We start from the raw sequence: 15839 nt of genomic DNA, 5'->3' as shown, positions 1-15839 counted from the left end.
TCTTCATTTTGTCTGCTTCTTTTCTGTCTCTTTATAAAAATTATAATTGTTGTATCTTTCAGTGTTTCAAGAAAGAAACTCACCTCTAACAGGTAAGGCTGCCCCTCTGGAGTGAAGAGTGAGGCCATGATGTCTGAGTGGAGCGGGAGGAGCGGGCTGGAGGACGGGACGCAGCTCACACGCAGTTTAGACCCTCCTGGAGCTGAGCGAGAGAACAGGTGAGACATGAGAGGATCAGACTGGGCGACGGACTGTGAACAAACATCAACAGTCGACGTTCAATGTGAGAGTCTCACCCTGCGTCCGCTGGGGGTTGAGGTCAGAGTGCAGCGTGATGAGGGCGAGGGTGCTGTGCAGGTGGAGGAACTCCCGAGCCTGAGCTGGACTCCACCGCCGGTTCTGAAGAGTTACAAAGAGCAACAGATTAGGCAGATAGAGGTAGATTCTGGTATTTCTAAAGCAGGGCTCTTTTTAAAAATATATTTAAGGGTCTAAATAATGAAAAGGTAAAAAGAGTGTGAGTGTCTCCAGTAGATGTGTTCATCCTGCAGCAGTGAAACAGGCTGTGATGGCTGCAACATAATCCTTGATGGGTCAAAGGTCGTCCACTAAAAGTTCTTGTTGTTTCCACTGACAGGCTCAGATTATTATTCTAAGTGTGTGACAACATTACGTAGCCCAGCAGCTCCTGTGTTCTGTGAAGTAAAATCAGTGTTTTTATGAATGGAGTCTGGTGTGTGTGCAGAGAGCGATGTAACGTCTGTGTGTGGTTAAAACAATCATCTTCCTCTGTAACAAAAAGGTCTATCTCTGTAGGGATCCTTTCTGTCATGTTGTCACACACTTAGAATAACAATCTGAGCCTGTCAGTGTCAGTACACACTTTGAACAGGTGTATTTGCTGTCTGTTGATTGGTGAGATACAATGGGTTCAAACTTTGAATGAAAGTCTGAACGTTCCTGAGTGAAAGAGTGTACATGTTGAAAATCTCAGTGTGTGTTGAATCAAAACAGGCTTCTAAACCGTGCACAGTGTGCAGCTCTACCTGGTTGTTTTGCCTGTTTGGTCCTAACAGGAAGATGAGCATCCGACGGTAAGCCGAGTGTTTCAACAACAGCTGACAAGGACCGCATCCCTGAGAGAGATGACACAAAGATCACACACTTCATCTCCTGTTTGTATAATGTATGATGTACCTGTTGTTGTTTTTATTACCCTCTGAGTGAAGTTGCTGAAGAGGCCGAAGTACTGCGCGCAGTTCTTCACATTCTCAGGAACGTCTTTGTCCAGTAAGGAGAGCAGGGCGTCGGTCAGGCCGTCCAATCCTGGGTCTCCAAAGTGAAGAGCGCTCTCCAGAGTCTTCTCAAGGATGGAGGCGACCACCACACGCACCTCCCTCACACTGCACTCCAGGAGACAGACCCTGAGCAGGAGACACCGTGAGGATCAATATCAGGGTTTCAAATAAGGAGCAGGAAACACTCGTCTGAATCTAACACATTGATGAAGTTAAAAGACCCCAGCATGCTTTCCTAACGAGCTGGTGGCTGTGAGACACACATGTGAATGTCCCCTCTGTGAAGTGGGCTGGGATGCATCAACACATCCGACGCTTGACAACCAATCATGTCCGAGAAGCATCTGATCACCTGATGCCTTAACAAAGAACACTCTAACATACACAGGATTGTTTGGAGCCATGTAGGAGCTTCCTTCTGCTTGTTCCACCGAGTTTGACAGGAGCACGGACACATGAAGAAGAAGCCGCCTGGTCTCTGGCCTCCAGCTTCAGCACTGAGACTGCTGAGGATCACACCCGAGAGACCTCTGCTACTTTTATTAAAATCTAGTCCCCGAAGAGGCTAAAGATCTCCTCTGGTCTGCTGAGCATTCAGCCCTGGACATTTCGAACAACAAGGGACTTCATTATATCCCGAAGCTTCAGGGTGGAGACAGCAGAGCAGTTTAACTCCAGGATCTGACTCCAGGATCTGACTCCTGTGTGTCTCTGGATCCTGAGGTTACCGTGGAAAGAGGTGAGGAAGATTTATCACTGATTTTATGCTAAACATTGTTTAACGAAGATTTGAATACAGTTAGCATGTATGAGATTTAGCTCACCTGTTGCACACCTGTTTTATAGGATTATCCTGCAGTTCTTAAATTATTTCTATAATTATAAAGTAAAAAAAAAGGCCATGGCTCTGGAGAAAGAGCAGTCGTCCAATAATAGGAAGATGGGCTCTTTGATTGTCCTGTCCACGTCTTGAGTGTCCTTGTGCAAGATATATTGAACTCCACATTGTGTGTGAGCATTAGCTTTAGCCTTTTAAGAGTAACATTTAAGCACTTTTAAGGAACCATAAATGCAACACAAATCCAACAATGCAACTGCTAAAACTAAAGGTCACATAATTCCTTTCAACCAACAGAAATGAATGAACAGGAAGTGCAGACCTTCCTTTCTGGCGTTCCTCTCTGAAGCCAACTCCCTATATTTCTGTTAGCCAGCTTTTTAAACAACAGCCTCACATGCAGGAGACCACAAACAAACAAGACGACATGATTTCTTTTCAAATATTAAAAGCTTTGCGGTTTAAATGACTGATTGTGTGGATGAAACGCCACAATATGATGAAAATAAACTGTCGAAGGAGGGAAGCCACTGGGCTTCAGTCACACTCGCACCGAGACAAGGATTTAGTTTACAATGCCTTTATTAAATCAGGGCACTATTACAGGAGTAAATGTCTTCCTCAGGGCGAGGCTAGGACGAGTCATGACTCTAATATTGATCTTTAAGGCATTTTAAAGTAAATCCTTGTCTCGGTGGCTTCCCTCCTTCGACAGTTAACTTTTCACCTGGAGTTTAACAACCTGCTACTGTGAGCACCTAGTATCCCTCTTCTTCTATGATGACAAAAAGCTTTATAAACAGATTCTTTCAGATACAACAGTTAACATTCAGCATTTTCCAAGACCTTGTATGAACCCTGCAAGACAGAGTGAAGTTTCAGAGGCTGGGGGGATTATTTGACCTCGCTCAGAGAGGTCAGCGTGTATTGATTAGAAAGTGCTGCGAGCTGCCAAGTCTGCAGTGTCACATATCAGGAGGACAGCTACAGACGTGCTGCAGTGATCAAACCCAGGCTACAAACAGACAGTCCACCCATCAGGGCTGCACAGAGAGAGTATTCAGTCACATGTTACACTCTAAGCTTCATATCAGACAACCCGGAAAATCATTCACCTGCAAAGACTACAATCTACAATTTCTTTACCCCCGCTGCTCATCATTAAAAACAAAACAAAAAACAACCCTGACCCATGACCCAAAGACATTTCAGGTTTCATGAGCAGAATTTAAACAATCTATAAAAACAGCTGGTCATTCATCTAAAGACTTGAGAACTGATCAATAAGTGGTCGCAGCTCGACTGTTGACCAATCAGCACTCACCGTGTCATCTCTCTCCCCTCCTGTCCGACCAGGTACTGAACCATCCACTGACACGCCTCGCTGCTCTTCGTCAGCAGCACCTCCACCGTGGCCATCCACTCCTCCGTGTCCACCCTGCAGGAGGAGCAGACGTAAAGCTAACGTGACACTGCTGCTGAGGAGGGATGTTCATTACAGACGGGTGTTCGGATGCATGTGTGGACATACCGGAGTTTCTTTTTGGTGTGCAGGTAGGTGTGAAGCAGGAAGTGGACGGCCAGCTGCAGACTCTCTTTGGCCATCGGCTGGTAGTCCGGATGCTTCAGCTTCGTCTGAAACACACACGTGAAACAAATGATGCGAGTGTAGAAGACAACATGTACTTCCTGAAGCTGAGAGAAACATTCAGGATTAAATGGTGACTGTATTTCCCGTGCGGCTCTCAGGGTCAGACAGCAGAGGCACGTACAGCGTTGACGGAGGCCAGCGAGAGGGTGAAGTTGAAGTAGTCGCTGTTGTAGACGTCTCTGTTCCTCATGAACTTCAGATTCTCGTCTCTCACCATCTGCACAAACACACAGAGAGGTGAGATGGACCGGAACGTTCCAGCTGCTTCTCCTTCTGTCACTAACAGAACTAATGTTACAGGTACTTTATAATAACTTCATACCTGATAGATGCTGGCGGGCATCTTCTCCACAAACAGGCCCTTCTTCTCCCCCTTGCGGACCAGGCGGGTGAGGAGGGTGAGGCGGTCGTTGTTGGCCCTGGGGGGGCGAGGAGAGGACTGAGGGGAGACGTCAGGAGAGGACGGGGCTGACCTGGAAACACAGGGGAACTTTTCAAGGTTGCTTTAGATGTAGATATATTTTTTTAACATCCGAACATGACCCCGCGCTGGAAACGCATGCAGAGTTTGCTCAAAGAGGACACAGTGAACAACTTTTAATCTCTCTGGGATTCCACTGAAGTAGTGTTGCGTGTTTTAGAGTTTAACGTATTTATCGTGTAATGACTCTCGATGCAGCCCTCCTGTTGCTCTCTGTCTGAAACAAGCCACTTCCTGTCTCTTTAAGGAGAGGTACACACTACAAGATAATGAAGCCAGTTTTGGGCCCGATGACCTCCTTCAGACAAAAAAAGCAAAGTCCTGATTTTTTGAATGTTCTAAAGATGATCTCTCCAGATGTTCCTATTAAACATGGTCAATATTCGGGGAACCCCGAGGACAGCCGAGCACGCTCTCTATGGATCGTCACCTGGAACCAAACGATAGCCAATCAGGAAGCAAGTTAACTGAAGCAGGAAGCACAACAACCGCAGCCATGACGACAAAAGCAAACATGAAACATAAAGTAACATGTCCAGCCCGTGTTCACGCCGTCTCCACCACTTCATCCACAGTTTGTTCTTCTTTCTTCCTTCCTTCCGCCATGTTTGTTTCCTCTAAAGTCTCGTCTGACCGCGTGAGATTTAGTGAGATTTGCAGCTGTGAGAGTCGGACTCTGGTTGTTGGTGAATGACTCTGTGAGTGTGTGGTGTGCTGTTTGGGTCAGATGGTTGCTCTGCACACTACAGGAACAAAACTGTTCAATCGATCGATATCTGTCGTCATGTGTGTCTCTCACATTTTACATATCTGTTAACATTAAGCCTACAGCCTACTTCCTTCTGATTGGCCAGCTTTTCAGGCGTCCGCTGAGGGGCAGCAGCGCTGCTAAGAGTCGTCTCACAGCAACACAGCAGTCAGAAACAGACTGAGTGGGCAGACTGGAGCAGACAGCTGTATGAAGACGTCCTGGACGAGCTGACGTCATGAAGGGATTCATTTTAAATACTTTAACTTCATTGATTGGAACATTGGGTACGTTTGAGATAAAAATCCAACATTATTAAATTATGACTATGACAGAAAATAAAAGAAATCAATATCGGTCCTCTTTACAATTTATTGACAAATGTATAAAAACCCAGCTTGCAGCAGGGAGACGACCCGCGCTGACTGCTTCAGTCTGTGCCTGATACCTCCTCAGCAGTGAGTGTCGTGTGTGTGTGTGTGTGTGTGTGTGTGTGTCTCACTCACAGCGTCAGGTCCTCGGCCTCCTGCCTCATGATGCTGACTCTGCTCTTCTTCGGCAGCACAGGTGAGTTCTGGTCACTGATCTTCTGATAGAACAACATGTAGGCGTTCCAGTACCTCCTCCGCACGTCGGGGTACGGGTTGGCTGCACACACACACAAATCAAAGTTACACACGCCTTCTTTAAGGCCTCACAGTTTGGGCTCTACTCATCTCTACTCCCTTGGAGATGAATGAGCACTTTCCCTACTTTGTTTTCCACTGCAGGTATCAGCAGCTCCTTTGTTAGCTTTCAAAGTGATGCAGGGTGAAACAGCAGCGTGTTGTCTGTCTATTTCAACTCTGCATTTAATATCAGCCTGCTAGAAAACTCGGCAGGGTGGATATAAAAAAACATACCAGGTACAATCCAAAACTTCTACCCGTGAAAAATATAAAATGAATGATTCAAAGTGAGTGGAAATGAGCTCAATGTTGCAGTGGGAAAGGATTTAGTGAGAAAGCTGCTCTGCTCTGACAGATGTCAGTATTCGAGCATGTCACTTACACTGGTCGTAAACTTTGGGCCGGTACTCTCCACCGAAGCACTCGTACTCCAAAGTTTCATCGTTCATGTCGAACTCCTCGACCACGTTGTCGTTGAACTTGTACCAACGCCCACGAGCGCTGCCACTGAGAGGAAGGAACAAAAACAAAGATGGAGGGAGGGGAGGAGCAAATGTGAGATTAGCTTCTGATGAACCAAATAATGAATCAACATACCAACAACAACGAGGGCATACCAAAACATTCATACACACAATATTACGAGTTTACAGTAAAGTGCGACAACCTGGTCAACATCCTGTCAGACAGGTGTGTTTACAGAGCGATGTGTTCACCTGCACGTTTTAGAACCTATAACAGCATTAGTGCTGGCAGCACCTATTTAAATGCAGTTCAGCGTCCTCAGAATCACACACCAAGACAGGCAGGCAGGAGGAAACAGATCGAGCTCAGACAGATTTGTATCCAAATCCTTCACTGTATGTTTGATTCCCTTATCCAAACGAGCTAATCTAGCTGCCAATCTGTCTGCAAGTAACTCTGAATGCTTTGTTGAAACTGTTTATGTCGCTTTTAAGCCAATAAAGCAAATCTGCATCTGAATAACTGACTTTGCAGCAGCCCCAGAATGTGTCTAACTTCCTGGAGGGAGACAGCGTCCTGAGAACAAACTTTCTTTGTTGTTGTATTGAGCGGGGATTGGAACAAGCGAACGAGTGAGAGGCGGGTGCCAGATATTAGCTCCTGTGGTCTTTATACATTCCTCTTCTTCAGTGAGCATTCCTGCCTGTCAGAGCCAGACATCTGGAGATGCTTACAAACTAAAGCGGGACAACCCACACAACGTCTGACGCTGCATTCATGTGCCCCAAGGAGGTCCTCTCAAATCCGCCAGGAAACTAAAGCAACGGATTATTGTGCTCCACTAATCTCTCTTGATGTGCTTCTTACGTAAAGTCGAACAGAAGCTGGAAAACATCAGAGAAGTTTGCAGCTTGAAACTGTAAATGTTTCTGATTCTGACTCTGACAGGATATTAAAACCACAGAGGTGTCGATCTTACCGTCGGTCTTTAATGAAGGAGTAATAGTGTCCAGCATGAGCTTGACCGCTGTGGACTACAACTCCCACCAGCTCGTAGTTCTCAGATATGGTGACTTTCTTCCTGGGTGACCCTCCTGAGGTCCCGTCGCCCCGCCCCTCACCGCCCTCGCCGCTGCAGTCCTGACGAGCCATCCCCGAGACGGTGTACGGCTCCATGTTCAGCACCCAGGGGAACTGTGCAGCGACAGGAGAGACGCTCACATCAATCATGTTTATACTGCTGGGATTTAAATCACAAAGTGCGTCTGAAGGAGCAGATATTCTCCGTACCCGAATCTGTTCGTCGTACTTGATGGATCGCCCGCTCTCCCAGTCGAAGCCGAAGCGCATGAGGTGAATGCAGAGCACACTGGGCAGGGATTTGATGCACGTCCTCTTCACGGTGGTTCTCTGTTCATGTAAACATATTGTAAGTTCACTTTGTATTTGCACGGCAGGATCAAAGCGTGCAGAGAACCGGACACACCTTGTCTTTGCACTTCTCGCAGTAGTAGGCGTTGCTGCCCTCCAGCACCTCCCCGCGCACAAACTGGTCCAAAGAGATCTCTAAACTCTGGCAGGACGTCACTCCCAGGTTCAAGGCCATGAAGGTTTCTTCTCGCTCATACCTGTTTAAAAAGGTCAAAGGTCAGACATTGTTGGTGCTGTGGCTCAGAATAAAAGAGTTAATGTTGTTTATCTCTCTCACCGGTGAGGACAGTCTTTACAGATCTTCTGGTCGGAGAAGATTCCCTGAAATGTGTTTTTGAAGATCTGCTCTCGGCCCATTTTCTGTTTGAAATCCATCATTAATTTCATCCTCATGAGCTGTAACATGTGAACTGTTGTTTTAAACCTGTGCTGTGCGTTACCTTCAGATGTTCGTCCAGCTGGTCCACCAGGCTGGTGAAGAACTCATAAGCATCCTGCTGCTCTCTGACGTACAACTCTTTGTTCCACATCTTAAAGATCTGCAAGAGAACGAGAATCATGAATCAGTAACAAACTCAAAAAACAGCTGAAGACTTCCTGCTCAGGCAGAGACTCAGGTGAATATTTAAACTCTACTGACTTTCTTCAGGATGGTACGTTCCTTCACTGCAGCCGTCTCCTCCGAGGCTCATCTTCCCTGAACTCTTTTTCACATTGAGACGCTCGTGGGGTTTTATGACTTCCAGTTTTAGGTTTTTAGTCCCTCAATGAAACTGTCAGCTCTCTTACTGGCACTCGAAGCACGTTGGCGACATGCTGAACAACATTTTGTCTGGCTCGTCTCCTCAGAAACGAACCTGTCCTGGGACTCTCCACTGTCGTCTTGTTTCCACTTTTCATTAAATAAACGTATTTTGACCTTTGCCTCTTTGGCCACTTTGGTCTTCGGCCTGTGTCTCCCGCATTACCTGTACATGCTACCTGCCACCGGGGCTGGTAGCATGTACAAACAGGTAAAGCACAAAAACACCTGCATTTAGCAGGTGCTGAATCTCCAACACTGCTTAAAATGCACAACTTTGCCCCTTTACACTTGTCCTCTACACCTCATCAGGGTTATTGAGCCCTTTTGAAAAATCAGACACTAAAATGCTTCGACCCTGTTTTCTACCTCATCATCATGTTCTTAGTTACTTTGTACAACCAAGCTACGAGCCAGAGTCGACAGTCAGACTCAGTGTACACAGCACATGCAGCATGCGACGGATGTTGGGCTTTAAAACAGCTTTCTTTCTGTAAATGATGGACCTCAATTTTTATCTTTACCATGTGAATAAAATGTTCACATCAGCGCCCACACATGTGCAGGAACACTTAGGCCGAGAGCGTCTCTGGTTTTGACAGACGGCGTGTGTGTTACCTTCCAGAAGTTCTCGGGGACGTAGTACTGCAGCTTGCTCTCCATCAGGTGACCGAACAGAGACTGGACCTGGTAGAAGACGCTCTCCTCTGGCTGATCCGTGTCGTCCTCGATGGACAGGAAAGCCTTCAAACCAAACACTCACTGATATTAGATTCACTGTGTTACACTCAGACGCCCTCTGGTGGCTGCAGAAGGTAAACAGCACATAGAGAACGTGTACCTCTGGTAGGCCGGGCTGCATGTAGAGCTGCTGAAACACAGCGTTCATGTAACACGTGGCTCCACCGTTCTTCAAGCCGACGAAGCCAGAGACTGAGCGGCTCTCCACAGGGGGGAGATACTGATGGAGGCACAGAGGATGGTTTCACAGTCATCACATTATATTTAATTATGAATAATGTTGTAAAAATATGATTCAAATCAGCATCTTACATCAAACTCTTTGCAGAGGGAGGGGTCGGACTGGTGGTGCATGGACATGAGCTCTCTGGTGATCAGTTTGAGGTTCGAGAGCGAGCTGTCGGCCAGCATCACCAGAACCTCGTAGGCTGCCAGCCGGCTGCTGGCTGTGCTGCACCTGGTCGCACAAGCAGGTGACAAAACATTAAGAGAGAGCTGCAGGGGTTTGTCCAAACACTGCATACAGCAGAAGGGTATTAACCCTTAGAGGTCTGCAACAGAGGAATGTTCTTATTGTCATCTTCAATCGTGGAAGTTAATGAGCTTTCTGAGTTCATCTTTAGCTATGAGAGTTTTTATTTTAGATGAATTAAAACTCTCCAACAGACAGATTACAGCCGCCCAGTGCGCCCAACATGTTACCATCTCGCCTCGACTCTGCAAGTGAAATAACGAGGTGCTGTGAAAACTGAATTATTTAACTTTTGGGACTTAATAAAGCAGACCAGAAAGAGGGGGAGGGGCGAGCAGCTGTGTGCAGGTGTGTTAGGAGGATTCAAGAGAAGCAAAGTTATCAGATTAAATCATGCGAACTAAAACCTGATGTGGAAGTATGTTTAACCATCTAGAAATAAGCTAATCCAGACTGAGCAAGTCTACATGCGATGGTGCGTCTCACAAGAACTATTTAAATATGTGATTATTAAATTACAGATCAATAATGGTAATTGCCTGACAGTGCTAGAATAACATAAACATGTCATAAACATGATGCTGGTAAAGACTAAAGTCTGCATAATGCAAGAAGAGTGAATGTAAATATGAACGTTTTTATTTGACATGAATTTAGCGATCTCACTGGATCATGAGAGATCTGTTCTTAAGGTTAACATGACTCTTTTTTTAAGGAGTTCCCAGCACAGTGTGTAACTAATGTAAATAATGAAGTATTAACTTGGCGTACTTTGGGTGGAAGTCGTGGCTCGGGGCCGGGGAGGGCGTCGGGTTTGAGCTGTTGATGATGATCCGCGAGGCTCGAAACAGGAAGTCATCCAACAACTGCTGGATCAGAGACGGACCTGGAGGAAAGAGTTCATCATGTGTTAGTTAAACTTATGTTGAAGGTTCAGTAAGTTGTGCACACTATGTGTGCATGTGTTCCTGCGTCTGCTCACCAAGATGCTCCTTCTCGCTGCCACAGAGCGACAGCAGCGTCTTGATGAGTCGGAGGTGTCCTGCCAGGAGGATGTTGTCCGCCTCGCTCGTCTCCATCTCCGAGCTCCAGCTGGGCTCAAAGTTGTCGAGCCAGGAGATCTCGTCCTCCAGCATCGTGGCTGCGCTCACTTTGACCACCTCCATCTCTGACGCTGCAGGAGGAGGAGAGAGAGAGATTTTATGATGCACTGATGTTTATCGCTGTAATCTGAAACTAAACGTAGGATTCATGTCTTACTGGTGAGATCATCCAGGAGCTGACATCTTAAGTCAAAGTACTCGGTGCATTGAGACAGCAGCCTGAGAAGAAAAGCATCGTTAACACCAGACCTCTGACACAGTGACCAGCGATGTATCTGTTGTGTGTTTCTGATACCTCTGGTTGACTCCTCTCATGACAGACGTCGGGCTCCATAACGGCAGCTGAGCGGTGAGAACGACTGAGAGGAGGAACAGGTTGGGTTTCTGGACTTCGGCGAAGGCTGAGGTGTCAGACTGGCTCAGAGTGTAGAGCTGGTCGCAGGCGACACGCCGGATCTGACAGAGACAGGGAGTGTGAGGACACGCCGCAGTGTTTGGGGATATAATATTTCTTCTAATGAACAAGAAGGGGGTTTGTTTACCTCTCCGCTGGGAGATCCCAGCAGGATATCGATGATGAAATCATTGACGGAGGGAAGGTTGTAAAAAGAACCTGGAGAGAGAAACAGCACAGCGTTTAATGTCACTGCAGCACAATCACAAAGCTCCAAACTGCAGTGTTACACCTGCAGACACAGGATCACAGGCCTGCATGGAGCATTGATGGCAGTAATAATCACATGTGTTGTGTTTGTGCCCGTGTGACTCTTACACAGCTGCTGACAGCGGAGCTGCAGGCAGGTCACCAACAGCGACAGAGCCTCCCGGGCGATGATGGCATCTTTGGTAGAGACACTCTGCTGTCGGACACATATCCCAGCATGCAACGCGGTGGGCGTGGTCTCCCCCTCACTGCTGGAGCTGCAGTTACTCCCTGCAAACAAAACACAAGATGTTTGTTTCACTTTCGTTTCTTTAGCTTTTGTTCTGAGGCAGAAATATTTCGACGTTAAAAACAAGTGAGTCAGAAATCAGGAATGAAGATGAACAAGAAAACTACTGACTGCACACGTCCACATGAAAACACTCCACCTTCTCCGCTCATGTGCAACCACTGATCTTTTCTCAATAAGGGCACCTTTACTGTGAACGACCTGCTGGAGGATGAAGTTCCTATAAAAACACTGGTAGTGAGTTCTCTGTGTCACCTGTGCTGCTGACTCTGGTGCGGACTCCCTGCGGCAGAAGCGAGCTGTGGGTCTCTCTGATTGGCTGCGGGCTGCCGACCAGGTCCAACCGGCCGGCTGCGGCCGCCCAGGTCAGACGCATGAAACAGGCCACAGTGGAGGTGAAGTCTCCCACCTCCATGGTCTACAACGCAGACAGAGAGACGTTCTTTAAATACTCTCTCGTGATCAAACATGACACGGAGAGTAAAGGTGTGTCTGTGCAGTACCTGAATCGCTACACGAGCTGCAGGTATGATCTCCTCCACTCTGATGGAGGAGCGCTCAGACAAAGACATCTGTCTGTACGATGACTTCTCAGGAGTGCCGCAAAGAGACAGCTGCCGCCCAGAGCGACCGGCGTTACGGAACGGACGAGACGACAGCGCCTCGCCGTCCCTGATGACATCATCATCCAGCGCTGAGGGCATGCTCTGACCGACCAGAAGAAACCTGCAAACACAGACGACAGAGTGAGGAGGTGTGTATGGCTCAGAACACCCATGACTGTGTGTGACTGACAGCGTGTTTACCTGGCCAGCTGAAGGCAGATGGAGTAGACTCCTTGTCTGGTCTCATAGTCGACCTCTGACGGGATGGAATCTCTCTGCATCACATTCACCACCAGACTGCAGAGAGACAGATACACGCTGCTGTCAGAACAACACAACAAGACACTGTGAGGGATGTATCTGCCTGCATGTGTCTCTCTGTTACCTGAGGCCTCCTGCTTTCAGGAAGTTCTCACAGAAGGACTTGCTGCTGGTTTTGGCCATCTCATCGTCAGACGTGGGCATCAGCTTTGAACTCAACACCTGAGACAGAAAGAGGGAAGAGGGAGTCACCGATCAACCCGAAAGTTTTAGATTAGAAAACGATGCACGTTTAACGGGGCGGTGTTTCATCACGTGAACATACCTCCAGGTTGTAGAGCACTCTGAAGGTGGACATGCCCGGGGCTGAAGACCTAAAAAGGGACTCTAAGATGGAAGCAGCACTTGGCTGGTGCTGCTGCTTTGAGGACATAGAGGGAGAGCGAGAGCCTGAACCCTGACCGAGGGTGAACAACGTCTTCTACGGAACAGAAGCACAAAGAGAGTTTAGGGAAGAACAGAGACAGGTGAAGGAGAGAGAGCATCACAGACGGTGGGATGTACCTGGTGGCTCCAGACGCTGGATTCTTTGGGAACAAAGTTGTCGAGAGCATCCTGCACCTCTGGATCTGTCGGGATCAGCAGCAGCAGCTTCCGCACACGAAGAGTGATCCTGCAAAGAAAAGAGGCCTTTCAGCTGCCTGAGCTCCTGACAGGTGTAACAAGAGGATTCACCTGCTGGAATAAGAAGCTCAAAGACCTTTAGTCTTTTATCTATCGAGGATGTATTTCTTGATTCACGAGCCAACTAGCATGGCTATGAACTCTTAGTCTTATAGTATCACAATAGTTCCAGTAGCTGTGGAAGAAGATTCACATGTCCCCAAATGAACAAAACAAGGTGCATCGTACCTGGATTCATCGAGGTTGGCCAGCTGATAAAGCATCTCAAACACATTACACACCAAAGCCATCACCACACCGGGGAGGGACTTCTCCTGGAGACAGAAATACACACAGAATGGATGGTTAGAACGGATATAAACCCAAGTGTGCCGACAGTTTCTCAGGTGTACAGTCAGGTGTGAGCTTGTACCTGCTCCAAGGCGTAGGCAGAGTTAAAGACGGCGGAGCTGGAGCTGCTGGAGGCGGAGGCCGAGGACTCGGAGCTGCCGGAGGGAGTGCCGGTGCCGGAGCTCTTTACAGTCAGAGTCTGCTCGTCGCTGAAGCCGAGCTGGGACAGCAGCTTCTGGTCCCGGTTCATCGTCAGCTAACACACGAGGGAGGGGCAGCGGGGGGGGAGTGAGAGAAAAATGGGGGATGAGGTTGTTTGAGGCTGTGTTTCCCCTGCCACACAACAGATCCCGCCAAAGAGGAGGCGGCTTCCTGACTAGAATGATTTACTGTGGACAGATTTTGAGTTTGTAATGTTTACTGGCTTCAGGGGAAACACATGATAAGGAGAGGAGTAAAATACTGTGATGAGGGAATGAAAGGTAAAACTTCAAAACAAAAGGAGGAACAAAGAGAGAGTGAAACTTACCACACTGTCATTGGCAAAGATCTGGACATTATCCACCGGACAGCTCAAGTGCTCAGAGATCTTCCACCGGATGCTCCCTATCGTCTCGTTACTGTGGGTCTGCGGGACACACACAGAAAGAGAGGGGTTACTATCCTCTGCAGATGACACTATACTCTATCAAGGTGTGGAACAGGAAACAAGGGGAAGTTTTAAAGGTACCTCTAAGGTGAAAGTGTCTTTGGTTGACTCATAAGTGATGTGAAGAGTGACAGGGTGTCCGTTGTACGAGGCCCCGTGAGGTAGAATTGTGCGAGGAACTGAGTACATGTCCTGCAGAGAGACACGACAATGAAAATAACACATTAACCACGGGAACATGTCAGGGGTCCCTGATTTCATAACAATCCTTGTGTGTTATATATTACGGACACATATTTGAGCGGTTTTCTGTCCGAAAGCAAAGCATGTTTTCTCCTGTTTGCATTGCTTAAACACAGCCCGGGAATATTCACAAATCCAGATTCAAAGGAGAACGAAACGCGGTCCTGCCTGAGTTCATTACATGCTCTAGTGGTTCACACAGATTGTTTAACCTCCCTCCTCCTCCTGAGCTGTGTCTGATGAATTCTCCTGCTGCTTCCAGCTCCTTCAGGCTGACCAGTGCCCAGTGTGATGAGCTGTTAGCTCGGATCAGAACCAGGATTTCTCTGATGGACACCAACTACCGGCGTCCTGTTTCAGCTGTGGAGCGCCTGTCCATCTGTCTCACTGAGTGGCAGTTTCACTGTATCTAGCAAGTCCCACGTGGGCTGAGATCTGTCTCACTACAGCGCTTTGAAGCCACAACAAACAGATGTTACTGAGATTTAATGACAATAAACAGGCTGAGAGGATGCTGAGAGAACTACATCAGGAGGCAGGGTTGAGTTCATGCTTTGTCAGGTCTGTGTGAGACGAAGAACACTACTTTGAAATGACCGTTTTTTGAATGGAGTTTGGTTTGACTGTTTCTGACGCAGCCTCAGGACGTCGGGAGAATCTCAACAGTGATCATCTTTCACGGCTCAGCGTCACACAAGTTTAAAAAAATAAACTCAAATAAGGGAAAGACGCTAACTCAAGTCTTTGCATTGACGTTGTATGCAGACAGTGTTTACCTCTATTGTGATTACGTAGCGTTCAGCCAGTAGCAGCAGTCTTTCGATTATCACCAGCTTAGTGGATCTAGAGACAAACACACACAGAGGAGAATTATGTTTTCTTTCTGATGCTGAATAAACATGTTCCCTCTGTGAGGAGGAGTGAGTTAGACCTTGGGAAAGGAAACATGTTTAATAGGTTTAGTAACTCTGTTCTTACCCAAACCCCCCTCTGTACCTGGATGGTGATTGTACAGATGTGGCCACGGTCGGCATGGCGGTGGCCGTCAGCATCTTGGTTGCCCTGGTAACAGCATGTGTTAAAGTAGGCCCCCCCAGGGCCGAGCTGGCTGCCTGAGAAACAGACACAGAGTGAGCTTTCAGGTGTTTCTGTGAAAAGCTGTGAACTACGAACTATATTCTGTCTATAAGGCAGTGCAGCTTTTCATCGTATGTAGAATGAAATCGATTTACTTTGCAGAACGCTCGGCCCAAGCAGAAGCAGACGTAAACAACAGCACGGCTAAAGCTAAACCACGGTTAATGTGACCATTTAACATCCAGTTATGCTCAAATAAAGACACGTTATAAATGTGATTTGTAAAGTTCTGATACCGACACCTCGAGTGTGATATGCTGTTATACAACAGTTATACAA

At 47.4% G+C, this 15839-nt stretch overlaps 1 protein-coding gene across 2 annotated transcripts in view; it reads right to left on the bottom strand.

The window, feature by feature from the left end:
- usp24 (ubiquitin specific peptidase 24) overlaps nt 1–15839 on the bottom strand; it is a 37782-nt gene that overhangs the window by 4233 nt on the left and 17710 nt on the right. Inside the window, exons 24-59 of one of the 2 annotated variants that reach the window (XM_069679565.1) lie at nt 15402–15535; nt 15200–15266; nt 14262–14372; nt 14061–14159; nt 13614–13787; nt 13430–13515; nt 13082–13190; nt 12843–12998; nt 12642–12739; nt 12458–12553; nt 12155–12377; nt 11907–12069; nt 11471–11632; nt 11241–11311; nt 10994–11154; nt 10856–10917; nt 10578–10769; nt 10367–10481; nt 9436–9580; nt 9224–9343; nt 9001–9126; nt 8021–8119; nt 7858–7940; nt 7636–7777; nt 7440–7559; nt 7129–7343; nt 6067–6191; nt 5523–5664; nt 4110–4260; nt 3909–4004; nt 3668–3771; nt 3461–3574; nt 1217–1424; nt 1047–1136; nt 297–399; nt 84–202 (exon numbers count right to left, since the gene is read on the bottom strand). In XM_069679565.1, coding sequence (XP_069535666.1) covers nt 84–202; nt 297–399; nt 1047–1136; nt 1217–1424; nt 3461–3574; nt 3668–3771; nt 3909–4004; nt 4110–4260; nt 5523–5664; nt 6067–6191; nt 7129–7343; nt 7440–7559; nt 7636–7777; nt 7858–7940; nt 8021–8119; nt 9001–9126; nt 9224–9343; nt 9436–9580; nt 10367–10481; nt 10578–10769; nt 10856–10917; nt 10994–11154; nt 11241–11311; nt 11471–11632; nt 11907–12069; nt 12155–12377; nt 12458–12553; nt 12642–12739; nt 12843–12998; nt 13082–13190; nt 13430–13515; nt 13614–13787; nt 14061–14159; nt 14262–14372; nt 15200–15266; nt 15402–15535 — 4581 coding nt within the window. The remainder of the gene's footprint in view (nt 1–83; nt 203–296; nt 400–1046; nt 1137–1216; nt 1425–3460; nt 3575–3667; nt 3772–3908; nt 4005–4109; nt 4261–5522; nt 5665–6066; nt 6192–7128; nt 7344–7439; nt 7560–7635; nt 7778–7857; nt 7941–8020; nt 8120–9000; nt 9127–9223; nt 9344–9435; nt 9581–10366; nt 10482–10577; nt 10770–10855; nt 10918–10993; nt 11155–11240; nt 11312–11470; nt 11633–11906; nt 12070–12154; nt 12378–12457; nt 12554–12641; nt 12740–12842; nt 12999–13081; nt 13191–13429; nt 13516–13613; nt 13788–14060; nt 14160–14261; nt 14373–15199; nt 15267–15401; nt 15536–15839) is intronic. The other variant, XM_069679566.1, reaches the window with a different exon arrangement.

Source organism: Semicossyphus pulcher, unplaced genomic scaffold (assembly GCF_022749685.1).
Source record: "Semicossyphus pulcher isolate SPU_LCO1_2020_fin unplaced genomic scaffold, fSemPul1.0.p SCAF_4, whole genome shotgun sequence".
NCBI lineage: Eukaryota > Metazoa > Chordata > Actinopteri > Labriformes > Labridae > Semicossyphus > Semicossyphus pulcher.
Note: the sequence above shows the minus strand (reverse complement) of the source record. Positions and strands in the feature narration are given on the sequence as shown.